Below are 27267 nucleotides of genomic sequence, written 5' to 3'. Positions count from 1 at the left end.
TCACGTTGACTTTCTTTGACCTGCTGTGGAGTAAGATAGCTGTCAAAAAATGTATACGTGATTAAAATGTATAAATAGATCAAAGCAAGTACAACTTTCAGTCCTTCACTCCTTGTAAAAGTTCTTTCTCACTGAACCTTCTTATCCTTATCAGCCACCACTTCTGAGAGGTCCTCAGGTTTGACTGCCTTCACCTGGGCCTCCATTTGAGTGACCCGTTGCTTCATGCGCGTCTGGCTGGAGGTGAATTCAGCCAAGAGCTTAGCAAACTTGGTCTGCATGACTTCCAGGTTCTCCTGCAGCCTGCTCAGCTTCTCCTCCAGGTCCTTGGGGTCTGCTCCGGCATTAGCCACAGCTTCGTCAATCAGGTTGTCCTTCATCAAGATGGCCTTGCCCTTCTCTTCCAGGGCTTTCTTGGCCTCTGGGTACTCGGTGAGTGCCTCCATCAAGTTGTCCTTGGAGAGGGCAAACAGGTCAGAATAACCCACGCTTCGGATGTTGGCCGTTCTCCTGTTCCCGGCCTTGCTGCCCTTGATGCCCAGGATGCTGATTTCCCCAAAGTATGCACCATCGCTGAGGACTACAAACTGCGTGACGCCGTCGTCGGCCACCACCGCCAACTTGCCCTCCTTGATGATGTACATCTCCCGGCCAATATCACCTTTCTTGCAGATGTAGTCCCCCGGACTGAAGACTTGAGGCTCCAGCTTGAGCACCAACTCGATAAGGAGTCCCGCTTCGCAGTCCTGGAAGATACGCACCTTCTTCAGTGTGTCAAGATGGACGTTGATAGCAATTTCAGCCTTGAGCTTATCCGGCAGGTTCTTCAGAACCTCCTTCTCATCGCAAGTCTTTTTCTCCGTCCACAGGTAGTCGAACCATTTGATCACCCGGGCCTCCAGCTCTTTGGTAACCTTACGGAACTGCATGTACTGCTTGATGGAGTCGATCTTGGCCTGGAACTCAGCGCGGGAGGCGTTCATGTTGGAGATCATGGCACCGACGTTTCCGACGATACTGGCGAAGATCAGCACACCGGTGAGGAAATCAGCGATGACAAAGAGGTACTCCACATCTCTCACCGGCGCGGGCGTCTCGCCGATGGTGGTGAGGGTCAGGGTGGACCAGTAGAGAGAGTAGATATACTTCCTGGCCAGCCGGCCATGCTCCGGGTGACTGATGTTGGGGTATACCCAAGTGTCTGTGCCGAAACCAATAGTCTTGGAGATGGCAAAGAACATGCAGGCGTTCCAATGGATGATGACCAGGATATAGAGCACGAGATTGCTAATACGAAACATGTTGGGGAAGCTGGTTCTGGTTTCAGTCCTCTCAAAGAACTCAAACAGCCTGGACATCTTGCAGAGGCGGTTGAATCGGAACTCTGGGTTGTTGAATCCGAATTTGAGGAAGAGCAGATCGGTGGGGATCATGGAAATCATGTCGTACTTGAACTGCGATGTCGTCCTGTATTTGGCTCTCAGCTTCGCAGCGTCCTTCACCAGCAGACCTTGTTCCAGGTAGCCTGAGGAATGGCACAACTAAATAAACGATGGCTCTGATTGGCCACCAGGTGAAGACCTGGCCAAGAAACTGACCTGTTCTTGACCGGACAAACGTGTCTATGAAGTAGATTAAGTCTGTGGTGTAGTCTAAGAAGATCCAAAGTTTTGTGAACCGGTCCTGGAGTTCGTTGAAACAGGCCCTGGGAGAATAGATGAGAACATTTGAAGACTTTTCAGTTTCATGACAAATGTTAAACTAAGAAGATTAAAGAATACCTAGTGACAATCATTATCAGGTTGTAGAAGACTGGGCCAGCGATGACTGTCAGCCACTTGTAGTACATGTCTGCAGCCGGGTCCATAATCCAGATCTCCTTCCTGGAATAAAGAAAAAAAAAACATCTTTCATTGTCGAAGAATCCAGGAATCAAACCAATGTTTCCGCAATTCAATTACCCCGACGTATTGGAAAATACTTACGGGGGCTCCTCTTTCTTCTTGTCGTCTTTCTTATCATCTTTTTTGTCATCCTTCTTCTCATCTTTTTTCTCATCCTTTTTCTCATCCTTCTTCTCATCTTTCTTCTCATCCTTTTTGTCATCCTGGTCTTTTTTAATCTCCTCTTTCTTGTCTTCCTTTTTGCTAAAGGATACAATCTTGGGCTTTGAATTCTCTTCATCACACATGTCTACAAGGGACTACCAAAGGGATACCAGACTACACAAGGAGGCAAGGTAGGAAGGTCTAAAAATATCCTGGCAGTTTCTGTTTTAGCCCCTCGTTCTTGTCTTCCTTTATGCTATTGGTCACAAACTCTGACTGTGAATCAGGGAATGAGGCGTTGACTAGGTCTGGAGGGACTACTTGAAGAATTACGGACAGCACCAAAAGGAGCAGGTCTGGGGCAGGTCTGGAACTATCTTGTTTAGGTTTGATAGGACTCCTAGCCTTAAAGCAGATCCATCACAAATCCAAACAAACAGAGATTCCTCTTGGAACTGTACCTTTGTTTGGATGTAACCCAACCAACCACCAAGACAAGTAAAAGATTAAACTGGGAATGGAAGGGATGTCGCTACCAAGGTAGGCTAGCCTAGCTTTCTACCAAGTCTATAAACTTACTCATCTGTGTTGTTGCAGTTATTCATGTTGTAAGTAGCTAGCGGCCACTTACTGCCAAGACTTTGAAAACAAACAATGTCGGGTAGTCAAGCCCCTTTAGTTGATGGTCGACGTTATTCAACTTACTACCAGTTCTACTTACTTCTTCCGGTGCATTGTGCCATTTCGGTCTAGGGACTGGCCGTCGCTCTTGCAGTCAGACACTTCTTTGAGCTCAGGACCTCGGAAACGCTCCAGGAAGGAGTCGTGCCTTTGCGGTACTTCAGGGTTCATCCTGTTGAGGGCCCAGTTGCGCAGCATGTAGAAGAAGTAAGAGAGCCTAGACATGGTCATGGAGGGAACAGAGACAACAACGACGTGACACCCATCTAGGCTACTGAGAGTGGTAAGATCAAATAAGATTGAAGTTTACCTGGCCATTGCGCCTGTACCAGTAAAAAGTGTTCTGTTGGATTTTGAAGATAGTGCCCTCTCGGAATTGTTACTGAAAGACACCGTCCACAGAACTTGAGACACAAACATCAAATGTCGTGACCAAAATGTTTTTCACTTTCACAGATCGTAAATGTCTGCGTAGTCTACAACCTTCAAACAAACCTGCTGTCTCCATTTTCAATGACGGCCAGCTCCTCATCCGATGTGTGACTGGACAAGGGACGTCTGGTCGGGTCGGAGATTTCGCTGTTGACTTTTGCCATGGTGACGTGTCGGGCCTTACTGGCCTGAGAAGAATCAAAAATATAAGATGGAGGGCTACAATGTTAACCTTTTGGACAGAAGCTCTGGAAAAAACTCATTGAAATGTTATTTAGCTACACAGTCTATTAAGATACAATAGAACACTAGAGCAGATTTTTTTTCTTCTTCTAAACCTTCCGGTGACGTTCAAAGAATTGCATTCCGGGGCCTGTTCCTCTCTCCTCACAGCTTCAATTGTGTCTGCTTCCAACATATACGGACCCGACAGACACTTTTCCACTGTGCGTCTGTGTAAATACATACGGCCTCTAAAAATACACCCTCCTTATGTCTTTACCACTAAACAGGATGAGCGCGCTCTCTATGTGTGTACGGTCAGCTCTGATTTTAAAATAAGTGCCTCTTACAGGTCTGTGTGAATATATAGCGCAGCTAAGTCCATTAGACAGGGCGCTTTGGGAACACATAGTTAAGGTCTTCTTTCTTCACCTCTGAGAAGGCGCAGTCTGGACCATTTCTTTTAAAAGAGCTTTGCCAGCTAGTGGTTGCGATCTTTGGCGGAATGCTTAGTACTATAATGCCTGAGGTTATAACATAGTAACTCAGATAAATAGCAAGATATAGTTAGTCATAGTTAACTCAAAAGTACATCTAAACATGAGTTAAATATCTCTATTCTTGATTGAGGTTTTCACTTGGCTGCTGTGAAGTAGTCAACATCTGCTTTGTTTTTGTCGCTGCCATCTTAGCAAAGATTTAAACTCACTAATGTCAGTGGTTGTAACACATGTAGGCACGTGTAGCTTAGCACTAATGCCAGGGAGTTAAAAAGCACAGTACACCTCCGCCACCCCCCCCCCCCTCGGCATCACTACATTAAACGACACTGACAGTTTACCTTTAGCCACCATGGCTAAAGGAAAACTTGACTACATCATCAAGCATATCAGCAACAGCTCGCTGAAATTTGACATTTGTATTGTGCTTGTATTTTTCCACATAAATGTACTGGAGCTGTATTGATTATTATGTTTGAATTTAATTTCAGTAAATAGTTGAAATTGTACTTAGTACATGCTATGTACAGTGAATACACACAGTGTCAAATTAATTATGAACAGTTCAAAATAGCAGTCAATGTTGTTTATTTCAACCCTTATTCATCCAGATAAGCAAATTGAGAACAGCTTTTCATTTGCAATAATGACATGGCTGCAGTTACCACAAAATGTTATATATTAATCATGGACAATGTTTTGAAATGTATTTACCTTGATCTCGTTTTTTTAAATACGAAAGAAACTTGCCATTGGAACATGTGTCCGGTGCCTAGAGTACTCTATGTACTCAACTACAACGCATAGTACTCATTCAACTTTGGTACTAGGAATAAATATGTATAAATGTGAAAGTTACACAAGTCGAAATTGAACATTTATTTTTATTGTCGTATTTTGTTTAAGGCACAGTGAGCCCTACATATTTGGTATTCAAGGATACCGAGGGAGATACGGCTCTTTTTTTAGATCAGGTCAAAGCTATGTCTAATATAAAAATGTGATGACAATGTTAAACTGAAGGGTGTAGCTTCATTTTGTCCAATGTAAAAGTACATTGCTGGCTCAAAATTGGCAATAATTAAATGAATAAAAAAATCTGACAGTTTTAAATGAGCTAATATCGATGGATTAAATCGGCTGGAAGATTAATCGGTCTGCCCCGAGTGGTATTTGTGTTCAAATGTAGAGGAAAATTAAGAGGTTTTTACAAAACAATGACTAAGTACAGTTTGTATTTCTACTTTATTGACTACCTGTTATGATTTGAGTATGATTCGGCCCATCACTGAATGTCACTAAGCACTGAAACGTACAAATTCATAGTTACTGTTAGCATTGTGTTGACAGAATGATCTGGTAATATAATAATGCTCTTATTTGGTTTGTGGGAGATTAGCAGCACTGTAGTGTAAAGACCCGCTAAGAGGCTTGAGGCTTTCTATTTATCGGGACAACCTCACCCCAGGCAGGGACAACCCAAAATCCCCTATGAAATGATGAGAAGATTTAGCTCTGTTTTGATTTTAATGGTGTATCGTGTATTGTACAATGGGAGTTTATTTGGATGAATAAATGAACAAATAAATAATCAGAAAAAAATAAAAATAAGAAATAAATAGAATTTTTGTTATAGATAAAACCAGTTCTAATTACTCATTGAACAAGATCAATCAGAAATTCATCAATTTTTGTTTGTTTGTTGAATGTGGCACCTACCTGGTTATGCATGTAAGTCCGCTACATTAGAAGAGACCCCAATGAGACCACCACCGTCTGCATCCATCCTTCCTCAAACCACCGTCTTCTCCTCATGCGTATGACAAATTTTAGACCAACAAATAATTCCCCATGGCTCGCTCCTCCGTCTACGAGGTCTAAAGAGGTGCACGCCGCCTGGACAGCCAGACGAGCGGGCTGTGAGGATGAGGATGAAGAGGAGAGGTTCAGCTGGCAGATCAGATCAGGAAAAAGGGAGGAGTCATCCGTCCAGGCTATGAGATGATTAAAACCCCAGAGTAAAAAGATAATATCATGAGTCAATTTAGTCTCTCATTACGACTCAATTTTCATTCTCGTAAAATAATTTTGAGGGTTTTTTTTCCTTGGAATTTTACAACTTTGTTTACGTTGTCTACATATTATCATATTATGGCTACAAGAACCATTTTGTCTGATATTTTGATTCAAATTTGAGCATCTCTGGTCAATTTGTCCCAGTGGAACAATTACTTTCATAATGAGCAACTCATTAGCATATCAGTGTCCCGCCCAGCTCACTCATCACCCCCGTGAGGTTAAAAAAGAATCCCTTGGCAATAAACAGAGGCCTGCCTCTAATCCTGCTTTAGTGTGGAGAATCTATTTCAGCTATTTAAAGCTCCCTGATACTAGCTTGGTCAACTTTTCCGATCAATATTCTCAGCTTTTGTGTCCAACTATGAAATTAAAGTTCAAATTTTGCATTTTGAACATCTTGTTCCATTCACTTTTGTTTTCCGTGAGTGTAAAACATACTCAATTAGGGAAACAGACACGGCGATGGAAAACATCACAAAAACAAAACACAAACGTGAACGATATTGACGAAGCAGCGTGGCTAATCTCATTCGAACTATTATGGTGACCAATTGGCCTCTCCCCTGTACCCTCAACCACCCTCTCCAAACCTCATTAGTTTTAGGCCTGCCTCCAGGTGCATGGAGATCCATTCAAAGCCTCTTTACTCATCATACCACGTGCTCATTACTGCTTTCTCAATGTGTTGCGGCAGCAACGGCGCACCCCCCCTCCCCCAGATCCTCCCTGTGCCCGGTGCAATTACAGCTCCTTGGTCCCTTTTTGTTTCATTCATCAACTGTTTGACAATAGGCAGCAAATAGATATTTAATGAGTCTAAAATGGAGGTTATTACAAGTGAGATGACACAAAAACGGACAGACCCCGCCCCCCCATAAAAAAATGTTGAGGAAGATGTTTCACATTTTATTTTCACATCAGCCACATGTTAAATGCTCCTGATTGGCAGAAGGGCCATCAACATGGACGCCAAAGCAGCTCTAATAATGACTGTGAGTCATTCCAATCACTGCTGAGAAAAGTCAAGATTCATCCAGCCAGTCAATGGTGTGTAATCAGGCTACTTCAACATGGAAATTAAAGTGTGGGCAAGGCCAGAGAATGGATGATAGAAACCAAACACTTTGAATCATGATTGAGGAAACAATAGCGTGCTCTAGAATTGCTTCCATGTATGAGGTCTTTGTTTTTGTTGTGGAAAACTAACCTTTGCATCTGCTTATCAAAGTGGTGATAATTAGTGGTTTATCTTTAGTGTGCTTTTTATTTCACTGGCATCGTTACGGTGTTCAATAAAGTTGGTTTAGCGCAAATAAACCTTCTTCCCAAATAGACAATCACCAGATGACCCCATTGAGGTTTTTTTTTTTTTTAATTGTATGATGACAAATACGCATCAATGACATTCATAAAACAAGGCTTGTCTAAGTGTTATCAATTGAGTGTGAATATTTAACCACGACTGTAGTTTCATTTTCTACTTATCATTTACAACAATGATTCACTGCCCTGTGCAGGCATGAAATCCTCTTCTCCCGAAATGTGTTGAGAAAATATATATTTTCCTGACTTGTTTTGGACATTTTTGGAGCATGTTCTCATGTCAAGACACTCATTATAGGTCAGTTTAGTGGTTTGGGGTTTTTGTTGCTATAGATATTGCATAGCAAAACAGCGCAACATGAAACCACCACTTAGGTTATTGCTGCTTTACGCGATGGTGTCTGACTTTTGCCCCCCCCCCTAAAAAAGTGAGAAAAAAGATTTTGTTTTGATGACTACTTTTCCAGAATTTGGCAAATTCACTTGACATGCCTGCACAGGCCAATGACATCAAGGAATGGGATTTTACTAAAACAATAATGCTTAGGAAAATCAACATCTTATTATATGAGTTGAATTATCTAATTATATTTTTGTTTCATTTGGATATACAATAATAATGGTAATTAATTTGCTTTAATATAGGTTAGAAAAAAATTAATTCATCAAATGTATGTTTTTTTTACAGATTTCTTTGAGGATTTTTTTAAATTAAAAGTATGAATCCTTAAGAATTATGCTCACGTTTTTATTTTTGTTTATAACAAGAAATTGTTACTGATAATAGAAAAAACAAGTTGCTTTTATTTCTTTTAATAAAGAACAGTTTTTTTATTTCTTTTAAATAGTGGAAAATATGAATATTTTCACTGAAGAAATGGTTTTATATCATTTGTCCCACGCGTGCCCTTGAGCGCCTCCAAAGCTGCAGAGGGCAGCACCCGCCAGTCCACGTCACAGTGAACGTTTCGTTTGCATCTTTGAAACGTCACCCCTGCAATAGAAGAAGAAAGCCCTGTAGCCAGAGAGGAGAGGCTAATGTACGTCCACAACTGTACGCTTAGCAGCACACACCGCGACGACGGCTATGATTGACAGAGTCCGAGGAACTTTCCACGGGCAGGTCCTCACTCTCGCACGGTTGTCCCAGCTTAAGTAAAAAAAGAGAAGAGCGTGGAGCTGTCTCGGCTACTGGGAGGCATGGCGGTGGGCCAGAACGAGCGAGCCCGCTGGACTTCTCGCCATTTTTCGTACAGGAGAACGCTGCCGTATCTGGGACTCTTGAGGATATTATTTATTGCTTTTATCCACATGGCACGGGCGAATAGACAAGGTTTGTATCAAAAAAAGGGGGGTCGGCGGGTTCACGAGACTCAAGTGAGCTAGCGTAACTTCCGTGGACATTTTTAAAAAATCATTTATGATTAAGAAGGCATGGAGTTAAATCAATGCTGAGTTTTACGTTTACCGTAGTGACGTCAGCAACCTGTTTTCTATGTTGGTTGACGTTACGCGACGATGCGGTTGTGGCATTTAATAGCTGGGCTGGTTAGCATCACGGTGCTACCTCCAGGGTAAGTCAGGTGGCTCGGGTTAAAGTTTGCAAACGTGGCCCGGCTTGGATACTGGGCTAGAGAAGTGAAGGCAGAAATGACAGCCGTGTCGTCATATCAGCTCCAGTATCGGGTGTCTGGGCTCTTGGCAGGTCATGGTGATCCACAACCGGTGGACAGCTGCCCCCTGTCAGGGCGAGCCCCCCCCCGCCGCCACTTTGCTGCAACTTTTGTTTACCAGCAAACTTCTCAAGAGGACACTGACGTTGTGACGTGACCCAAAGAGTAAAAGAAAAACGTCAGTTTCACTTTGTGAAAGGCTGAAGTACACTAAGATGCTTTCTATTCGCAGTCATTTTATTTTTCATAACCACAAAGACGAGTCAAACCGTGTCGTGTCTTAGCAAAAGCAAAGAAAATGTTTTGTTTTGACTGACTTTAGTACGCGCGCCGTGTGACGTGTCACAAACGCATCCTTTGAAAATCAGACTTAAAGTTTTGGTTGTATTGCATACATATACGGATTATTCAAGATTCAAAATTTTCTGTAGGTAACTTTGGTAACCAAAAATTACAAGTCTTACAAAGTTGAGAGATGTGTTTTTCCCTCAATTTTGGAATGTAGGGACATTAAATTGAAGAAGGTCCACTGTTTTTGATTTCTGTACAAGTTTGACGCCACAAACCTGCTCAATTTTAGACAAGGCATTTCTCCTCAAAATGTTGGTGAATTGTAGAGCTTTAGGCATTCAACTATGTTTGTCTTAGGTTCAAGTTTGCAAAAGTTATTTTTGTTATTACATATCAAACATTGTTTTGTTGAATTTAGAATTGAATAACTATGTAATTAAAGGTGAAACAGATTTTTCTCCATTGTAAAGATAAACAATGTTAATCAGTCAAATATTTTGCTTGTAAATCTAGTACCAAAAATAAGTTATTGAATTTATTGTGTATGTGTTTTAAATTGTTTGGTCGATTATTCAGTTATCGTAATTTTATCCTGCCAAATATCGAAATCGGAATTGTACTTAAAAAAATAAGTGGGACACTACTAGGAACTAAATATTTGTGGGCAAAACGTCAAACTCAATTTCAAATTTTGTCACTTGTGGCTGTTATATCGAGACCCAGTTGGCTCGTACTGCAAGTTACTGACCCTTTTTTTTTTTTATCTTGCGCAATGCCACTGACAATAGGCATGTTTTTTTAAAGAAAGGGCTTGCGAAAGTCAAAATGTGCTGAAACACATTCGCAGCGGCGCAAGCTCGAATAAGCGTGAGGTATCTGTTTCTCATAAACTAATGGAGCTGTGATATGTTTGCACAGAGGGGATTATTTTCAGCCGCGTTAAGCCGCTTTAATTGACAGTTCGCGCTCTCGCCTTCACGTGTTGATTCAATATATCCGTTGTGTGTCAGCGTTTGCCTCCGACGATAATAACCACGATCTGCTTTTGTTGGGATGAGAACGCCAACACGCGATCCCATTTCGACGGGTGTCGGGTGATGCGGGCGAAAAGCCTCGTAAATCCCGAGCGGCATCGCGTTTTATCTACGCTTCACTTCGAAATAACGCCGGCATCAAACATCGGCGCTGTCCGTCCAAGTAATTGTGCGGAACGTTTATCTAAACGGTTCATAATGATGTTTCTCTGTCGACTTCAGCAAAACGAACCCAAATTTAGGACAGAATGAAAATTCCCTCGCCGTGTGAGTGGTTCTTATCCTTACTCACAATCATAACGTAACAGGAAAGAAAAATAAATATTGCAGCAAAGAGGGGGAAGAAAGGGCGTTAAGGGAACAAACAATAAGAATGTTATGAGGAAAAAAATACACAGTGGAAAATATGACAAAAAATGTTAAATAAAAATGTCTCGCACAGTAATTAGACAAGAAACAAAAATATTCTTGGAAGATATTTTGTCATTTTCATCTGCGATGCTGATGTCCCATGTTTTTTTCCTTCCCCACAGCGTTCATTCAATGTGACACAGTACTTGAAGTTCTAAATTTCGGTGATGGAGAAGCTTTACCGGTAAGCCGTCACATAATACACCATAAATTGAATGCAAATTAAGTTGAGAAAGGATAAAAATCTGCATGAAGACTATGAGGCAATCTTGCTCACCACTAGCGCACGTGCGGCCCATAAAGTTGACAGAGATCTCTTTGGCGGCCTTCGTCCACACGTGATCAATATGAGCAATTATTGCCGCGGCTGTCTTCCGCTGATGTCATTTTACTGACTGCGCTCGTCTTTTTGCAGGCTGACTCCGACATCGATTATGATTTATATCAACAAAGGTACGTATAAATGTGCGCCACCACTCTAACATATTTGGAACATTATTGCAGGACTTTGTAAAGTAGCGATTTGACGCAACACAGTGTGTTTAGTCTCGTGGGCACGACGAGCAAGGAGACTTGACTGTACTCAGTGTTCTGATCCGTTATGGTTTATCTTCCCCTCACTGTGGGAGAGGAAAAGGTATTATTTTTTCTCTCCTTGAAGGGAAAGAAAAGATCTCTCACACTGAGGTGCTTGTTAATCATTATCTGCTATGCTGCGGGCGTGCCCTCCGCTAGGGAGATTGTTGTCTGTGTGGGCTGCGTTTGCGTGTCTTGTCGCCAGCCCAACTTAAGAATTTGCAACATACTTGGATGGAATATGGGTTGAAGGACAAGTTGGATTTTTCTTACACTTTTTCATTGAGTCACATCCGGAACTCTTGTTTTGAAAGCATTCCTAAGGCGCTATTCAAGTGTGTTCATGGCTGTTGACGTGAAGCCTTTTGCAAAAAACTAGTCTGTGGAGAGAATGAGCAGATGTGGATAGAGGTAAAGGATTGTGGCCATTTTTTTCTTGATTGTCCGCTCGAATGTAAAAGCGGAAGCTAGGCAAGGTGCAAGCTCAAAGGGCACAAAAGCAACCACAAAAAAAAAAACATGTTCCAAGGCTTAAACTCATTGGCTTTGCCAGAGGCCTGTGCTCCTCCCTTGAGATCCATTCTAGTAACCCAGTTAACCTGCAACGAGCAGATCAGAGTCCTCCTAAAATGCTTCCCCCTTCACAACACCGCTGCCCCTCCTTTGAGCCCCGGCTTCTCCGATTACTACACGTTAGCTCGGCGGCACCAAGCTCAACGCAATTCTCGGCCGTGCGAGGTGGCACTTTGTGATTCTTCAGAACCCCATTGATATCACACACATTTGTCTCCGCGCACTGCCCATGTCTTGTGTGTTTTTGTGTGCGTGCGCCTCCGGAGGTGGAACGCCATCCCATCCCTCGGGAGCACCGTCAATGGAGAACGCCGCCCCAGCCATTGTCTGCTGCTAGTAAATGAAACTGATCCGAGTTCGATTGTCTGGCAGTAGTGTGAAGCTGCTGTAGTTGCAGCCGAGTGGTGTATTAAGGTTTCCGTTGAAGAAAATGATTGACATTTTAAATCTGGCCACCGAATCAAAATGTTTGAGACGCGTTTTTCCTTGCTTGGCCTTTAAGCGCGAGTGATTTTGCTTTGCCGGTTTCACGAGCTAGGAGTAGGCAAAAGACAGACAACAAATGTCCTGGTACTTTAGGGCCGCCTGCCGGAAACCCACGGAGCCATGTCTGAAACCTACTCCCAATCTTTGGAGGCGGGGCTGCCAGGCTTGTCCATCGAAAATGAGGTTGGTGTCTACCAAAATCACAAAATTTAAATGGCCATCTTCCAGAACATCTAGCGCAAAAAAAATTGAGAGGCGCAAGTGTACTGGAAAGTTGACTTTGAAAATCACTACACTTGTGTCTAATCCTCGCTACAGTGTTACGCCTCAGTTTCTCCTCTTGGATGAAGTCTAACGAGTCTTTATCATGACTCTCCCCCTTCTTTGATTAGCCAAAATGGCTGTACAGCTTGTTGTTTTAGCAGCCTGTTGTTTATAAAAAACAAACAAAAACAAAAAAACATGCAATGAAGTGTGCCACACCTCCATTGATCCCGTATTGGCCCCTATGATGGCAATGTGCAGCCGAGAGGAACCAACCGGTCTGTTGAAGATCCAAGTGTCGCCCAACAGGCTAGGCGAGTTATTGTACCCGCGTCCTCCACGACAGGTAAGCCGCATCCGTTGATAGGGCGGCAGTGTTTAGAAGAGTGGCGACGAAAGCCCCGTGCGTTTTTCCAAGGCGGCATATGATCTAAAAGTCGACATGGATGCTGTTCTCCTCCATTCTTTCCCCGCTCCCGTCACATCTCTCTGTTCCCCAAAACAGCACAGCCCCGCACAGAGGCAGCTGCCGACCCATACGCTTTGAACCTCCAATGTTGGACTTTAATAAACAGTGAGTTTTCGACCCCCATCGCATTCACGCACTCGGTCACGATCGCCGGCCGGCTGGGGGACAATCACTAGAAAGCTTTACCTAGTTTCAACCTTTGCTCGGCATTGGCACGCCCTCCGTTCTTTGACAGCATGTCACGGCGACATGCAAATAAGGTCATTTGGCAAGTTGGCCAGACCAGTCAAATATTTTCCCTTTTGTTTGAATAAACAACAATACAAGAAAGTTAAAGATAAATTTGAAATTTATGAACACGTCATCCTAGAAAAAGAATCTTGGTTATCTACATTAAAAAAAAAAAAAAAAAACTGATGTTGCAATTTAGACGGGTGTTCCTACTCCACCAAGATAGCCTGTCACAAGCTATCGTCACTCTGGCTTACGCCAACACGGCACTTTTCAGCTGTAGCCTTAAGAAAGCGCCCTTATCGCGCTTTTACCAAATCGTGGCGCCTCTTGCATTTGAGCCTTCACTGAATCAACTAAAGCAAGTTGGGTTACATCAGTTTAATAGCAACAGCAATTAAAGATGCATTCAATACATGAAGTTCAGACAGACGGTAAAATGACTTCAATGACATGCCACACCCGTGATTACATTTTTGTTGCTAAATTATGTTGGAGCAAAACAATGTCTATCTAATGGGAAACAAAGTTAGGCGGGGTTTTTTTCTCACTGACTGACGACAATGTATGCATGTTTAATTTGCTCTCAGTCTAATCTTTGTTTATCTAACATTGGCAGGCCTGTGGGGATGCCAAAAATGGAAAAAGTTTATTTACATAATCCTAGCCCAGAAGAAATTAGTTTGATATCAATATCAGCGACGACGGCGCATTTTCACGCCTCCTTTTTCCAGAACAGGGTGATTACATTTTTGTTACTTTTTACCTTTTTTTTTATTTTATTTTTTTTATGTTGCTTCAAACAATGTAGCGTCTTTCCTTCTGTTTCCTCCACAGATAATCCCGCCAGGAGGCAACACGTCATTTGATGTCGTGTTCCTCGCGCGAGTCGTCGGGAATGTAGAAAACACTTTATTTATTAATACGTCACATCACGGAACGTTTACATACCAGGTAACCAAAGAATACACGGAAAGTTGCGAGTCTTTGAGTCGATTTTGCTGATCTCCCCCCCAACTCTGAAGGTTTTTGGAGTGGGCATTCCAAACCCATACAGGCTCCGGCCCTTCATTGGGGCTCGAGTCCCAGTAAACAGCAGCTTCTCGCCGCTAATAAACATCCACAATCCCTACAGTGAGCCACTCCAGGTAACCAAACTGACATTTTTTTTTTTTTTTGTTAAAAATGTATTTATTAATTCCACGCTTATTAAAATGGGTTTGCTTGTTGTGTGCGCGGCCACCTGGAGGTGGTTGAGATGTATTCCAGTGGAGGGGATCTTCATCTCGAACTTCCCACGGGCCAACAGGGAGGCACAGGGAAATTATGGGTGCGTCATTTGCACGTTTTGTAGTTGGTATTTTTTTAAATGGTTGTAGCGACGGCTAACGGTAGAGCGTGTTTGGGTAGCGAAACGGTTTTGATGCCAACTAACCTTCAAAAAGGCTTGTTTGGAATCCGTGTGCTGGGTTGCTACATTCCAATTGAAAGTCACAAACCTGTGGAGATGGTGAGGTTTTTTGTGAGAATGTTTTTTTTTCCCCTGCATAGTCACCACGCTGTGCTTTCGCTCCCTCAGGAGATCCCGCCCTTTGAAACCAAGGGCGTGATGAGAGCCAGCTTCTCGTCCCGAGACGAGGACAACCACACGGCTTTCATTCGAATTAAAACCAACGCACCCAATGAAGATAAATTTATCATCCTGCCTGTAGAGGTGGAGGTCACATCAGGTGCGCTGTCTCTATTTCTTTATTTATTTTTTGCACACGCACTGATCTTGATAGCCTCCATGTTTCACGTTTGTGCAGCGCCTGGTATTTACGCCTCCACAGAGATGCTCCACTTTGGCACGTTGCGGTCACAAGGTACATGTCCTGAATATTAGTTTTTTGTCTCCCCCCCCCCCCCCCCCCCCCCCCCCCCCCTTGCACTCATGCCACCTTTTTTTTTCTTCCCTCCCTCCAGATCGGCCAAAACTGATGGCTTTGTACCTTTTAAATTCGGGATCAAAAGATGTTCCCATCACAGTGGGTTGCCTTTTTTTAATTCGCCTTTGGAACGCACGCGTACATAAAGATGCTCGACATGCTCATCTTGTTTTGTCGCACAGAGCATCCGCACAACGCCGCCCAACGATGCCATCACGATAGACTTTAAAGCGGTCACTCTCAGAGCGGGAGAGAGCAGATACACCAAAGTAGCAATTATTACCTTTGACGGTAAGTCTTCTCTGCTTATGCAAGTATCCCGTCTTACTATACAAATACTTTTGTACAAAAAAATTTATTCAACAGTCAACAAATAAAGAATGTTGAACGCTTGGTTGTTTTTTTTTCTCCTTGCCCACGGCAGCCTCCAGGGCCAGGCGAGCATATCAGCTCTTTGGGAAAATCACCGTGAAAGCCAAGGAGAAGAGCTACGCCAAGCTGGAAATTCCTTACCAGGCCGACGTTTTGGAAGGGTAAGTCTTACTTTGCCGTGTGCCGTGTGTGCTGTCGACTTAGTTTCTGTCCTCTCTTTAGCTACCTGGGCTTTGACCACACGGCCACGTTATTCCACATTCGCGACAGCCCCGTGGACCCGGTTGACCGGCCCATATTCCTCACAAACGCCTTTAACTCTGCCATCCGGATACATAACGTGACGCTGCCCGAAGAGGCCAAAACCATGTTCAGCGTGAGTCCCCAACAAAAAAAGATTGTTTCTTAAGAGCAATAATGTGTCTGGGTCAGATTGACCCAGAGCAAGTTCAATATTTATTTTTGAGTTTTTTTTTTTTTTTAACCAATCAATGAGTCCACTTGCCCCACATCTGACTAACTCACTTTACTCCCCCCCTTTCACTTCTAGATACAAAACTTCAGCGCACCCATCCTGGTCCCCTCACACGAGTCGCGCTACATCTTCTCGCTGCTGTTCCAACCGGTTCGGCCGTCCATTCACATCGACAGCAACATGCTGCTCATCACCAACGCATCAAAGTTTCACTTACCTATCAGGGCCTACACAGGCTTTCTGGAGGTACACGTCTCACATATTCTGTATTATTCCTGGATTATTAAAAATAGAGCCTCGTGTGGCCAAAAGTAAATTTGTTTTTCGCCCCCCCCCCACCCCACCCACTCACCAGCCTCATGTGCTGCCGCCCAGCCTGAAGAAGAACATACTTGACTTTGGTGTTCACAGCGCCACAGACACCAGCAGCATCATATTTGTGGCGGTTAACAGTAACCCTATAGAGGTGAAAACTGAATATTTCCAACATCTGCTTTTGTGCCGGATGTATTCACGTCAACGCTGACTGCGGGTTCATCAGTCAAGTACAAACAAAGTAATTTTGAACCCCCTCAGTTGGAGATACGGTCCTGGCAGGTGACGGGCGACAGCCTCTCGGTGGAGCTACTCAAGGCCGAGAAGGGAAACGCAACGTTGGCGTCCAGTCGCCTGAAGGACTTGAAGAACGTGACTGCATCCCAATACAAAACGGTAAAGACGTGTTTTTTTTTTGTTTTTTTTTAATAAATACATGGACACTAATTTGCCTAATGTCTTCATGTTTTTTGCTCTAGGTCATAATAGCGTCTGGCTTTTACGCCGCCTTCCGCGTGACACTGGTGGCCAAGTCACTGGAAGGCGCGTATGACGGGGCCATCCACATCACCACAGACTATGAGGTAAAGCGCCATTTTACCACCTCAACTCACCTGCTCAAGACTTAACCCGGCATTTGTCCCTTCAGATATTAACCATTCCCGTGAAAGCTCTTATCGCCGTGGGGGAATTAACCAGCTCCCCCAATCACCTTGTCCTGCCTCAGTCGTTTCCAGTAAGTAAGACAGCTTTTAGATTAGCACTTGGTTGCTTGGTACGAATCGTACTTTGAAGATGATTTCATATATTTGCTGAGACAACTCAATGTCTTTTGTTTTTGTTTAGGGCAAAATTGTACACCAGATTTTCAGTATCCGGAGCTCGTTCTCACAAAAAGTGAAGCTAGAGCAGATTCGCTCGCTGACCGAAGACATTCGCTTTTACTACAAGCGCCTGCGCAGCAACAAGGACGAGCTCGAGCCCAGGCGCAAATCGAAGGTTAGGCGTCATCGCTCTTTTGAGTCGCTGTATTTGTTTTTATTATTCTGCCCGTTCATTGCTACTTCCATCTTAAAAAAACCTAATAGATCTCGCATACCTCTTGGCAGGTTGCAAATATTTATTTTGATGCCAGTTTAGAGTGCGGCGATCACTGCTATGTGGGACTGCCTTTCGTATTTAAAAGTAAGTGTTGTGACATCATCGCAGCGCTCACAATGGGACTCTTAAAAAAAAAAATAATAATTACGTAACCTCTGGATTGACAGCTGAGTCGAAACCTCACGGGATTGCACTGCAGGAGGACATTTGGGACGCCGATGTGGATCTCCACCAGAAACTTCTCAGGCGATGGAACGAGTTGAAAGAGCGCTCAGGCCACATGTGAGTCATTTAACCTTTTTGTCTTGCAAATTAGTGGCTCAGCGGGTGGACAGAACTATTTACAGAACACTTACAGAATTCTTTTTTTTTTTTTTCCCTTCCCCCCCATTCTCTCAACAAATGAAGAGTTGAAGCCATGTTTGAAGTCAACACGGATCTCCATAAAAACGTCCAGGCTAAAATTACAGCCCAGCTGACCTGGCCCTCGCTGATCAACTCGTCGCGGCACATAACATTTCCGCTGACCAACACAAACAGCTCAACTGTACGTGTCGTGCAAATGCTTTCAGAAAATGCCTTGAGGTCTTTTTAAACGTCTCTTCCGCTGCTCGCGCGTCTTCAGGAAAGAGAGGTAAAGCTGCAGAATCCAGCCGATGTTCCCGTTTACGTTCAGATTCTCCCGCTGGCGCTACTGCCCAACCCCTCCATCTTTTCTGGAAAGTTGGCAGACAGGTGGGAAGTCACTCGCAACCTTTTACGGTTTTCCTCCGCTACCTCTGGGTGGCACTCATCTGATACACAGGAGATATTTTAATCCACATTTTCCATCTTTTTGATTGAAAGTTTTCATTTTGGTCGACGTGTTCACTGCAGCTTGCTTTCTTGTCATACTCCTCGTCTGTGTTTTTCAGATGGCAACGAGAAAATCTGTCCAACATCAACATTGACACAAACACGATGGAGTTCCAAGTGCAAAGAAACCAAGTGAGTGCTTGCGAAGATGAGCTCACACAGTGACCCCGTTTCGTCTCAACTGACGTTTCTGTCCGCTTTCCAGACGACTGTGGTAAAGAGTGTCAACGGGTTTGCGGAGGGTTCCAGTCGACCTTTTGTGTACAACCTGGTCCTGATGCCCGGGGAGGAGAAGTCGTTGAACATAAGATTCACGCCAATCCGCAACCACAGCGTCTCCTCCTTGCTCATAGTCAGGTAAATGTTTCCGCTTGCAAACATCTCTCTTCCTGATTGTGTTACTAATCTCTCCTGTCTGGTTTTTCAGGAATAATCTGACTGTAATAGACACTATTGTCCTGCACGGCCACGGCGCCACCGAAAGCCTCAAACTCGCAGGGAAGCCTCCGGGCCACGGCGGCTCGTTGAGGTTCAAGATGACGGAAGCGATACTGAGAGATTGCACAGACAGTGAGTACGAGCAAGTTGTGCAAAAAAGTACCAAACCACTCACCTCGAAATCCCCACTAACTGGACTCTGTTTGATTTCAGAGAAAAGAACCAGGGATCCAAACTTCACGCTTAAGAAAACGTTCCGCGTGGAGAACACGGGTCTGCTCCCCATCACCATCCGCTCGATGGAGGTCAACGGCGAAGCCTGCCAAGGATTCGGATTCAAAATCGTCAACTGTCAAGAGTTAATACTTCAGCCCAACGCGTGGGAAGACCTCATCATATTGTGAGTGGCGCGCAAGTTGCGAAAGATCCAAAACGTATCCATCTGAAGTGATCCTCCTCCTGCTAGATTTACACCAGACTTCACCGCGTCGCGAGTCATCCGCGAGCTCAAGCTGGTAACGTGCAGCGGCTCGGAGTTCATTTTTGTGATGAACGCCTCGCTGCCTTACCACATGCTGGCGACGTGCGCCGAGACCCTACCCAGGCCCTCCTGGGAGATGGAACTCTGCGTCGTCGTGGCCATCGTCATGAGGTGATGTCAGCAACGTGTACTGTGGGGAAAATCTCGCAACATTCATTCTTCATAATCGTCCTGCAGTTCAATGTTTCTCTTGGTGATCGGCACGGCCTACCTGGAGGCGCAGAGCATCTGGGAGCCCTTCAAAAGGCACGTAGCCGTCGAGCCCAACTGTACCTTGGAGACGGGGAGGCCCTTTAATCTCAGGGACATAGTGCAACTGCACAGTGATTCAAAGTGAGTGACAAAGGAAAAATGGGGATTAAGAACTCAATGTGTGACCACTTCCATGTTTTAGTCACACATCTCAGAACTCCAGGGGGTTATACGCGTCCACCAACGGAGCGACGCGCGGAGGCCGACACAGCAATAGCCGGACGTCGTCCGACTCCGACGTCCAAGACAAGCGTTCCAGGATCAGCTTGGGCCGCCCGTCTACGTCGATGCCGGCCTCTTCCTCTGCGCATCTGCCCAAAGGAGGGAGCGGCACTTCGGTCCAGGAAGGAGCCTCCCCATCTTCCGACTGCCAGCTGGCCAACCGCAAAGCTCGCAGCCCCAAACCGGAGCCAAGTTTAGCCGTGTCGGCGTCGCCGCCGCAAAGGAACACCGCCACCTTTGACACGGAATATGCCAACCTGGTCAACACCATGGACACAGATCGCCAGCGCCCAGAGTCTCTCGTTGAAACGTTACAGGATCAGAGTTCTCAGTCACTTCTCAACAAAGGTGCTTTGTTTTGAAGTGTTTTTAAATGTCCCCAACGTAGGGTTAGTCGGAATATTCTGACATTAAAATCAAAGAGTCTGGATGCAATTTTTAAAAACGGGTGCTTTTATTTTTCCAGCATTGGAATCCAAAGGGAAACTGCGGGGCAAAACAAAAGTGCAGCGAAAGAAAGAAGAAAAAGTGAAGAAATCCACAGTCAAGACGCCCGGCGATGAGCTGAAGGACAACTTGGCCGACAACGACGACAGCTCCTCCACCACCACGGAAACATCAAATCCAGACATGGAGACCAGTGTCAAAGAGGTACAAAAAAAAAAAAGTCTCCTTGGCACATTTTGAGCATGCACAATGGTATCAATTAAACGCGAGTTGCTTTCTCAACAGGAACCACTGAAAAAAAAAGGAAGGACAGGCAGTCAGCCAAAAGAAGAAAAAGAAGGTACCAGTTTCCTCGTCAAACAGAAACCCAAGAAGCATGGAGCTTCAAAAAAGGAGGTCCCAGTTGAAAAAGCCAGGTAGGTGTTGTAACATTGAGGTTATGAAAATGTCCACTGGCGCCTTTTGTTGACAAGCATTAAGAAAGTTACGACTTGTATCGGCAGTTCCCTGGAGTTGCCGTACGTGCCGCCGCAGGAGAGCAAACAGCGCAAGTCCTCCACGTCCAAACCGCCCCAACCCGTCAGCAGTCCCCCTAAGACAAAACCGCCACAAAGTCCTCAACGTGAGTCCTCTCCCCAGCGTGATCTCGTCTTATGACGTCATCATCTTGAACCCGTTTGCGCCCCTCCACAGTCGAACCTAAGCAGGAAGACGGTCGATCTCAGCTGGTCAAACTGCTGTCCAACTCGGTTCAGGAGCTCGGACACAGCAGCGGCTCGGAGGGCGAGAAGGAGTTTGCGTCCCCCGAGTGGGACATCCCCATCTGCAAAAACAGCGTTCGTAAGTAACCCCTTTTGAAGTTCTCAACTTCTGTGTAATTAATGTCGATGTTCTTGGAGATGTTTAAATGAGTGGGACTCTACTTGTTGAATGCATAGAAGCTGACAGCCTGCAGCAGATCTCCCTTCAGACGTTAAACGCGGACCCCTTCCTCAAGCGATCGTCCACGGCGAGACCTTGCTCACCTCCTCCGCCCATCTCCCCCAGTCTGCTGACGCGCGGCAGTTACAGCAGCGTCCTCAACAGCAACAGCGACGTGAACCACAATAAAGCTCCAGGAAGCAAAGCTTCCTGCACCACGCCGCTCCCCGGCAAAAACGGAACCCCCACCTTTGCCGCTGTTGCCGGTGGTTACGACAAGAGTCCAGGTAAGAGTTCGGGGTGGCGTTGTGCACGCGCCACAGGAAATTGAAAGTTCTTCCGTGGCTTCAGGTGGTTCTGGACCGGGCAGGCTCGAAGGCCATTCAAGGAGTCTGGCACACACGATGTCAGGAGAGAGTGACAGTTCAGACAGGTACTCACGACAGTAATAACAAATATCACGTCACGTAAAAATCCCCAAATGTATGTTGCAGCTCAGGGTTGTGGAGTTCCATCGACACAGCCAGCAGTCCGAACTTCAATTCCACCAACTCCTTCTCTGCTTTTGGGCCTAACAATTCCTTCAACCTGACAGGAGGTAAATATATTGCTGGGAAAATAAATGAGTAATAAGAATCCAATTTTTAGAGTTTGTGGGTTTTCAGGAAGGTTTTTTTTTTTTTTTAAAGAAAGCCTTGTTTCTTAGTTTTTAGCGGAATGGGTCTCCAGAAGCCATCGGAGCCTCAACTGAGTTGGCCCAACTTCACCACGGTGCCGTCGTCCATCTGGGACATACCTAGCCCGGACCCCCTGCACTCCTGGCCCAGCAGCTCCAGCTCGCCCACCGTACCCACCTCAGTAAGACGCTTCTTGTCCGCTGCTGTCTGGCGGTAAGTTAATCTTTTTTGGGGGGGGCGGGTGTTTGCATCTCAGTCACTCCTGGGGAGCAGTCATAACCCGTGGTCCACCAGCACCGCCTTCGGCAACTCCATTTGGTCTGCGAGCACCGAATCGTCGCTGCACCCCTACTCCCCCTCCGCCAATCCGCCCACCATGACGGACCCCCTGGAGCCCTCGCCGCCGCCGCCTCCGGCCGACATAAGCCGCACGTACAACCCATGGAGCATGTGGCGGCCCACGCTCAGCCGGCGCAGCTCCGAGCCCTGGCCCAGTTCCTCAGAGGACAACAGTTAAAAACGGCACTTAAAAGGCAGCCAGCCGAAAAGATATTTTTTCTCAAATGTGACGGGAAGGATTTAAATCATTCGCCTTCCTTTTTGTGTTGAGATTTTCCACTGCTTTTTATTCACGGGGGGCGTGACACTTTTATTTCTTTTAACAGAGGGCGCAGCTCCTCTGCCCCTCTAAAATGAGACGTGACGGGCTGGTACTGAATTTCAGTATTAAAAAAAAAATTTCAGAGTTTTATTACAATTGGTTTAAACGGACTTTCAGTCAAGCGCACAAATTTGACAGCGACCTTGACTACAATTGGACATTTCAAGAAATGTTTTCCCCCCCGTTTTAAAAGTCCAAAAAGTACTTCAGTTCGAATTATACCAGGCCTCTATTTGTCACCAAATTCCAATAAAGAATTTCAGCACAATTTGCTTTTTGGGTCTTAGGATTTACTCATTTGCAGTGATTGTGCTTTATTTTTTTGCTGTCGTTTGTCATGAATGAACTTAGATGTCCAAGTTGAAGGTACATTTACTGTTTTTGACACTCCCTGTATTAATTATACTGCCCCATTAGTGGCAAAGGTACACACCTTTGTCGAGAACAAAAAAAAAAAGCAAAAATGACTTGGTTTTTATACGGTACGGTTTTAACACTTCTAATGTATTATTGGTTGGATTAATCAGGTTGTTTATTTTCCAGCGTGCGGGCTCCCTGAGGGCTGCCCGAGCGACTCGAGCAGCATCTGCGCCAACTTGTCCTTGTGACATTTGGTGAATACCGTCACGCTGTGCTTCTTGTTGAAGCTGCCCACACGATCCAGCACCATCATGCCGCGACACACGGTGCCCTGTAGCTCCACACGTACCGGACAGCGCACGCTCTCTGCCACCACGCCGGCGTCCACGCAGGCCGCCATCGCGTACGAATCATAGGAGACGAAGCCCGGCTCGAAGTAACCGCCACGCTTCTTGCTTCGAATCTCCGGGGAGAAGGCCCAGCAGCGGGATGTGATGGTCTTCATAAAGCGGGACGCTGCTGTGTCCTGGCTCGTCAGCTCCTCAAAGAAGTCCTTCATGAAAGAAAACAACTCGGGCAAGTCATCAATGGGTGAGGCAAAATTTGTTTCTTGAAACATTTGGTAGGGACAAATTTTTGGAAGAGCCAACAAATTGTAGCATGTCTTACCCATGGCAAAACGTTTTTGCAGGCGTATTCATATGTCGCCAAGTAGGTTGGGCATAAGTACTCCTCTAGGACCACGTAAGCAGCTTCGGGGTCCATGGCGAAGTTGAACTCTGCACACAGGGACACGTTTCCTTTCCCTGCAAAATATACAGTGAAATTGTGGCTCACAAGTCCACAAGTCCAGTATTGACATTCTGGGGTGCTTTCAGGACACCAGACATGTTTTATCACGTTTGTTTGGTAGATAGGAGAGACAGCCTTGTTTTGTTTTGTTTTGCCCTCACCACCATTGTTGATCAACCTTTGTAGGGTCAACAACGTAGGTGAGTCCTGTTGAAGAAGCCCTTTGAATATTGGATTACCTTCCATGTTGCCGCCCATGATGTAAAGTTCTTTCAGCTTTCCAGGGAAGCTTGGGTCCATCTTAACGGCCAGCGCCAGGTTGGTGAGGGGCCCCAGGGCCACCAGTGTCACCTGCGGCCACCGAGCCATACTTCATTTTGATGCCAATATCGGAGTGTCACAGAGGGGCTTGCACATTCTCACCTGCTTGGGATTCTCGGCCACCAGGCGAAGCATGGCGCTCACCGCGTGTTCCCTCTGGATTTTTTCTTCCCATCGGGGGTCTCTATTCTCCAAAACGTCCCCGAGACCATCTGTGCCAAAGTGGATATGTGCGGAGGCGCTGGTTCCGAGCAGGGGCCCGGCGGATCCTCGGAACACCGGGATCTCCTGGGTGAAAAACTGCATGAGGTTGACAAGAACTTGTAAGATGTTCCAAGACATTTCCATGCCAACCACCCAAACCAGTTATTGTCTATTCTTGACAACCACCTCCCTTCCCCAAATAAGCACTGTTAAAACTATAATAAATGGTTAAATACATGCCTGAGAGAACCTGTTTTTCTGCATCCATCCATAAATCCAGTATAAATTCGACTTTACCTGCTCGCGCTGCGCCACTTGAAGCACCTTCAGTACATTCTGGCACACGTCGTCCACGGATGCGTTGCCAAATACGCAGGTGGCTGCCAGGACGCGGACGTGCGTCGCCGCCAACGCCACCAGGATGGCCTGGGCGTCGTCGATTCCGCAGTCCGTGTCGATGACGAGCAATTTCTGGGACATCTTCGTTTAAATATGAAGTGTCACTTTTCCGAGTGGAGTTTGAACTTTCCACAGGAGGCGAGACAGCAGTCTCGTTTGATTGGCTCATCGTGGCAAAATCATTCTAATGAGTGGAATATGGCAGAGCTATTAAATAGTCAAAATGTTGCTTACTACTTAAAAAAAAACCCAATGTGCTTAGTGAACTAACTTAGTACGTTAACCTTAGTATCGTGTGAGTATTTGTAATAAATTCCTTTCTTTGGTTAAAATCTCGAAGACCCCTATTTCCGATAATGGTTTGTTCTGGGTCGCCTAATCCGGAAGTATACGCATCGGGCGTTAATTGACGACTTGGCGTCTAAACAAGCTAATGCTAAGGATCTAATGTTGTCACAGCGCTACTTTAAAAATTTAAACGCTAAAAAGTAAAAGCTCATAAGAGTACTATTTATAACGGACGTAGCAAAGCACATACACCTGCTTTCTTTTCGAACTGATGTATAGCCTGCTGCCTTCATCGAATCCTCAGGTAAAATGGGGTCCTTTGTAGTTTGGTTCCTATGAATATTGTTTTTTTTGTGTGTGGAGTAACAACTTTGTATTTATATAAGCAAACTGAATGTAAATGATTCAATTGAAGTGCATTGCCCATAACTGTTGAATATGACTTTTTCTTGGCAAAACAATGTTTAGGATTTTTTTTACCAAAAGGATTCTGAAAAAAAATAAAATAACTGTCAATGTTTTCTCAGGAGGAATCTGAAAAAAGAACTGTCAATGTTTTCTCAAGAGAAGTGAGTCATTCATGTTAAACACATCAGAAGCTGCGGTGGGTCTGTCAGAAGCGGCAAATATGCAAAGACAGACCGTGGCCAGGGAAGAAGAGGACCGCCGCCTGCTTGGCTCCCTGGCCTGGGATGCCTCTGCTGGCATAAACCGGCGGGCGTCCAGCGGCGAGCTCCAGCTCCCCCGCGCCTTTCCGGTCACGCACTCCCGGGAGAAGTTCTACACCGTTTGTTCCGACTACGCACTGCTCAACCGGGCGGTGAGAAAACAAGACGACGGGGACAATGCCTCTCGAGACTTCCAGTCAGCGGAGGCCTGCGTGGTTTCCGATAGCGACTGCGACATGGAAGATCTGACAAGCGGCGTGGATGCCAAGACTACGCTGGCGTGGGAGATCGACACCACTGACTTCAAGGCGGTCCTCACGCGCAAAATCAGGAAGGGTAAGATGACAGAAAAAGTCATTATTTACATAAACACGTTTTTTTTTTTTCCATTCATCAATTTTTATTTTTATTCCTCTTAAGGCGTGATGAAGTGCAGCAGCAAGAAGATGAAGCCAGACCGAGCTAGTCGCAACCTTCAGGACATGCTGCCTCATCCCACGCTGGAAGATGTCAAGCAGAGGAAAGTTCTCGACCTCCGAAGATGGTAACTCTTCATCCATATTGTATCCCGGGTTTATATACAGTGGTGCCTTGCCGTAAGAGTGACCCGGTATTGATATTTTTCCGTTTTGTTATTCATTACATTTTTGGCCAATTGAAAGCAATAGCTGTGTGATCAGTTATGATTTTAAAAACAAATTGCCACAAATGCTATTAAAAATAGGCCTTTTATAAAAATGTTTTGTTTTGTTGCCAGGTATTGCATTAGCCGACCTCAGTACAAGACATCTTGCGGGATCTCGTCGCTGGTGTCCTGCTGGAACTTCCTGTATAGCACACTAGGCGCAGGAAGGTGAAGCCCACTGCTGTCCACTTCTTGGCGTCGTCACACACAAAATGTCGCCTGGTGACTTTACCTTTCCTTGTCAGTCTGCCGCCCATCTCTCAGGAGGAGGCGCTCCACATCCTGGGCTACCAGCCGCCCTTCGATGACATCAAGTTCGGACCCTTCACGGGCAACGCCACCCTCATGCGGTAAGTGGGCATGACAGACTTGTAATAAATAAGCTTTAAGTGTCACAAAGATGGCTACCATAGCTTAACATCCCTCGCCCCCTCCCAAGGTGGTTCCGGCAAATCAACGACCACTTCCACGTGCGAGGCTGCTCGTACATCCTGTACAAGCCGCACGGGAAACACAAGACCGCGGGAGAGACGGCAGAGGGAGCCTTGGCCAAGCTGATGCTTGGCTTGAGGGACGACACCATGGCCTACGTCTACCACTGCCAGAATCATTACTGCTGTCCCCTCGGATTTGAGGCCACGCCCCTCAAAGCGGCCAAGGCATATCGGTAAGGAAATTACATTACATTAAGCTACATTCCGGTCCCTTTTTCTTTTTTTTTTTGTTTGTCTGAGCGACTTCTATCACATGGAGATGAAAAAGACTCTCAATGTTAAAAATATTGCACTTGTCAGGGGTCCTCTGCCCACCAACGAGACGGAACACTGGATTCTGATCGGAGAACCCAGCAGGAAGCACGCAGCCATCCACTGTAAAAAGTAAGCTTCTGTGCTCCTCCCACTTCCATTTGGCTCTTCACTGAGACAGCTTCTCGCGCAGGTGGGCGGATATAGTCACCGACCTCAACACCCAGAATCCGGAATATTTGGACATCCGCCACATGGAGAAGGGCATCCAGAAGCGCGCCACCAAAAAAGTACAAGACTTTTTGA

General features: G+C 45.4%; 4 protein-coding genes across 9 annotated transcripts in view; 2 read left to right on the top strand and 2 right to left on the bottom strand.

The window, feature by feature from the left end:
- Positions 1-96: 96 nt before the first annotated feature.
- Positions 97-5614, bottom strand: LOC147047495 (cyclic nucleotide-gated channel cone photoreceptor subunit alpha-like). Its single transcript, XM_085927929.1, has 9 exons — positions 5603-5614; positions 3225-3349; positions 3040-3111; positions 2770-2946; positions 2628-2687; positions 1986-2147; positions 1782-1883; positions 1599-1705; positions 97-1525 (listed from the first exon to the last, which is right to left on the bottom strand). The coding sequence occupies exons 1-9, from the start codon at positions 5612-5614 to the stop codon at positions 129-131; spliced, it is 2214 nt and encodes a 737-aa protein (XP_085784055.1). The 3' UTR covers positions 97-128.
- A 2667-nt stretch (positions 5615-8281) lies between these two features.
- tmem131 (transmembrane protein 131) lies at positions 8282-24412 on the top strand. 4 transcript variants are annotated; one of them, XM_085927937.1, is made up of 41 exons: positions 8282-8618; positions 10817-10878; positions 11110-11147; positions 12423-12512; positions 13099-13167; positions 13913-14033; positions 14131-14247; positions 14319-14441; positions 14543-14623; positions 14873-15023; positions 15102-15158; positions 15259-15320; positions 15404-15512; positions 15646-15754; positions 15816-15969; positions 16144-16314; positions 16424-16534; positions 16645-16779; positions 16863-16967; positions 17033-17119; positions 17230-17382; positions 17493-17568; positions 17652-17766; positions 17893-18031; positions 18110-18219; positions 18399-18471; positions 18545-18696; positions 18767-18909; positions 18991-19177; positions 19244-19429; positions 19496-19651; positions 19713-20140; positions 20259-20443; positions 20525-20655; positions 20743-20861; positions 20933-21079; positions 21178-21447; positions 21512-21593; positions 21655-21758; positions 21867-22018; positions 22094-24412. In XM_085927937.1, the coding sequence occupies exons 1-41, from the start codon at positions 8486-8488 to the stop codon at positions 22352-22354; spliced, it is 5454 nt and encodes a 1817-aa protein (XP_085784063.1). In that variant the 5' UTR covers positions 8282-8485; the 3' UTR covers positions 22355-24412. The 4 variants fall into 4 exon arrangements, with proteins under 4 accessions (XP_085784063.1, XP_085784065.1, XP_085784064.1 ...); XM_085927940.1 differs by lacking the exon at positions 8282-8618 and adding an exon at positions 9369-9385; XM_085927939.1 differs by lacking the exon at positions 12423-12512.
- LOC147047493 (inosine-uridine preferring nucleoside hydrolase) lies at positions 22556-24749 on the bottom strand. 3 transcript variants are annotated; one of them, XM_085927944.1, is made up of 5 exons: positions 24473-24724; positions 24074-24271; positions 23890-24001; positions 23528-23664; positions 22556-23411 (listed from the first exon to the last, which is right to left on the bottom strand). In XM_085927944.1, exons 1-5 carry the CDS (start codon positions 24653-24655, stop codon positions 23031-23033), a joined length of 1011 nt encoding a protein of 336 aa, XP_085784070.1. In that variant the 5' UTR covers positions 24656-24724; the 3' UTR covers positions 22556-23030. The 3 variants fall into 3 exon arrangements, with proteins under 3 accessions (XP_085784070.1, XP_085784068.1, XP_085784069.1); XM_085927942.1 differs by having other exon boundaries at positions 23528-24001; positions 24473-24749; XM_085927943.1 differs by having other exon boundaries at positions 23528-24001; positions 24074-24259; positions 24473-24744.
- LOC147047492 (basic immunoglobulin-like variable motif-containing protein) overlaps positions 24648-27267 on the top strand; it is a 3351-nt gene continuing 731 nt past the window's right edge. Inside the window, exons 1-8 of the mRNA XM_085927941.1 lie at positions 24648-25166; positions 25390-25866; positions 25951-26074; positions 26288-26383; positions 26461-26565; positions 26655-26882; positions 27010-27093; positions 27155-27251. Coding sequence (XP_085784067.1) covers positions 25443-25866; positions 25951-26074; positions 26288-26383; positions 26461-26565; positions 26655-26882; positions 27010-27093; positions 27155-27251 — 1158 coding nt within the window. The 5' untranslated portion in view covers positions 24648-25166; positions 25390-25442. The remainder of the gene's footprint in view (positions 25167-25389; positions 25867-25950; positions 26075-26287; positions 26384-26460; positions 26566-26654; positions 26883-27009; positions 27094-27154; positions 27252-27267) is intronic.

Source organism: Syngnathus leptorhynchus, chromosome 13 (genome assembly GCF_054491065.1).
Source record: "Syngnathus leptorhynchus isolate UIUO chromosome 13, UIUO_Slep, whole genome shotgun sequence".
NCBI classification, from domain to species: domain Eukaryota; kingdom Metazoa; phylum Chordata; class Actinopteri; order Syngnathiformes; family Syngnathidae; genus Syngnathus; species Syngnathus leptorhynchus.
Note: the sequence above shows the minus strand (reverse complement) of the source record. Positions and strands in the feature narration are given on the sequence as shown.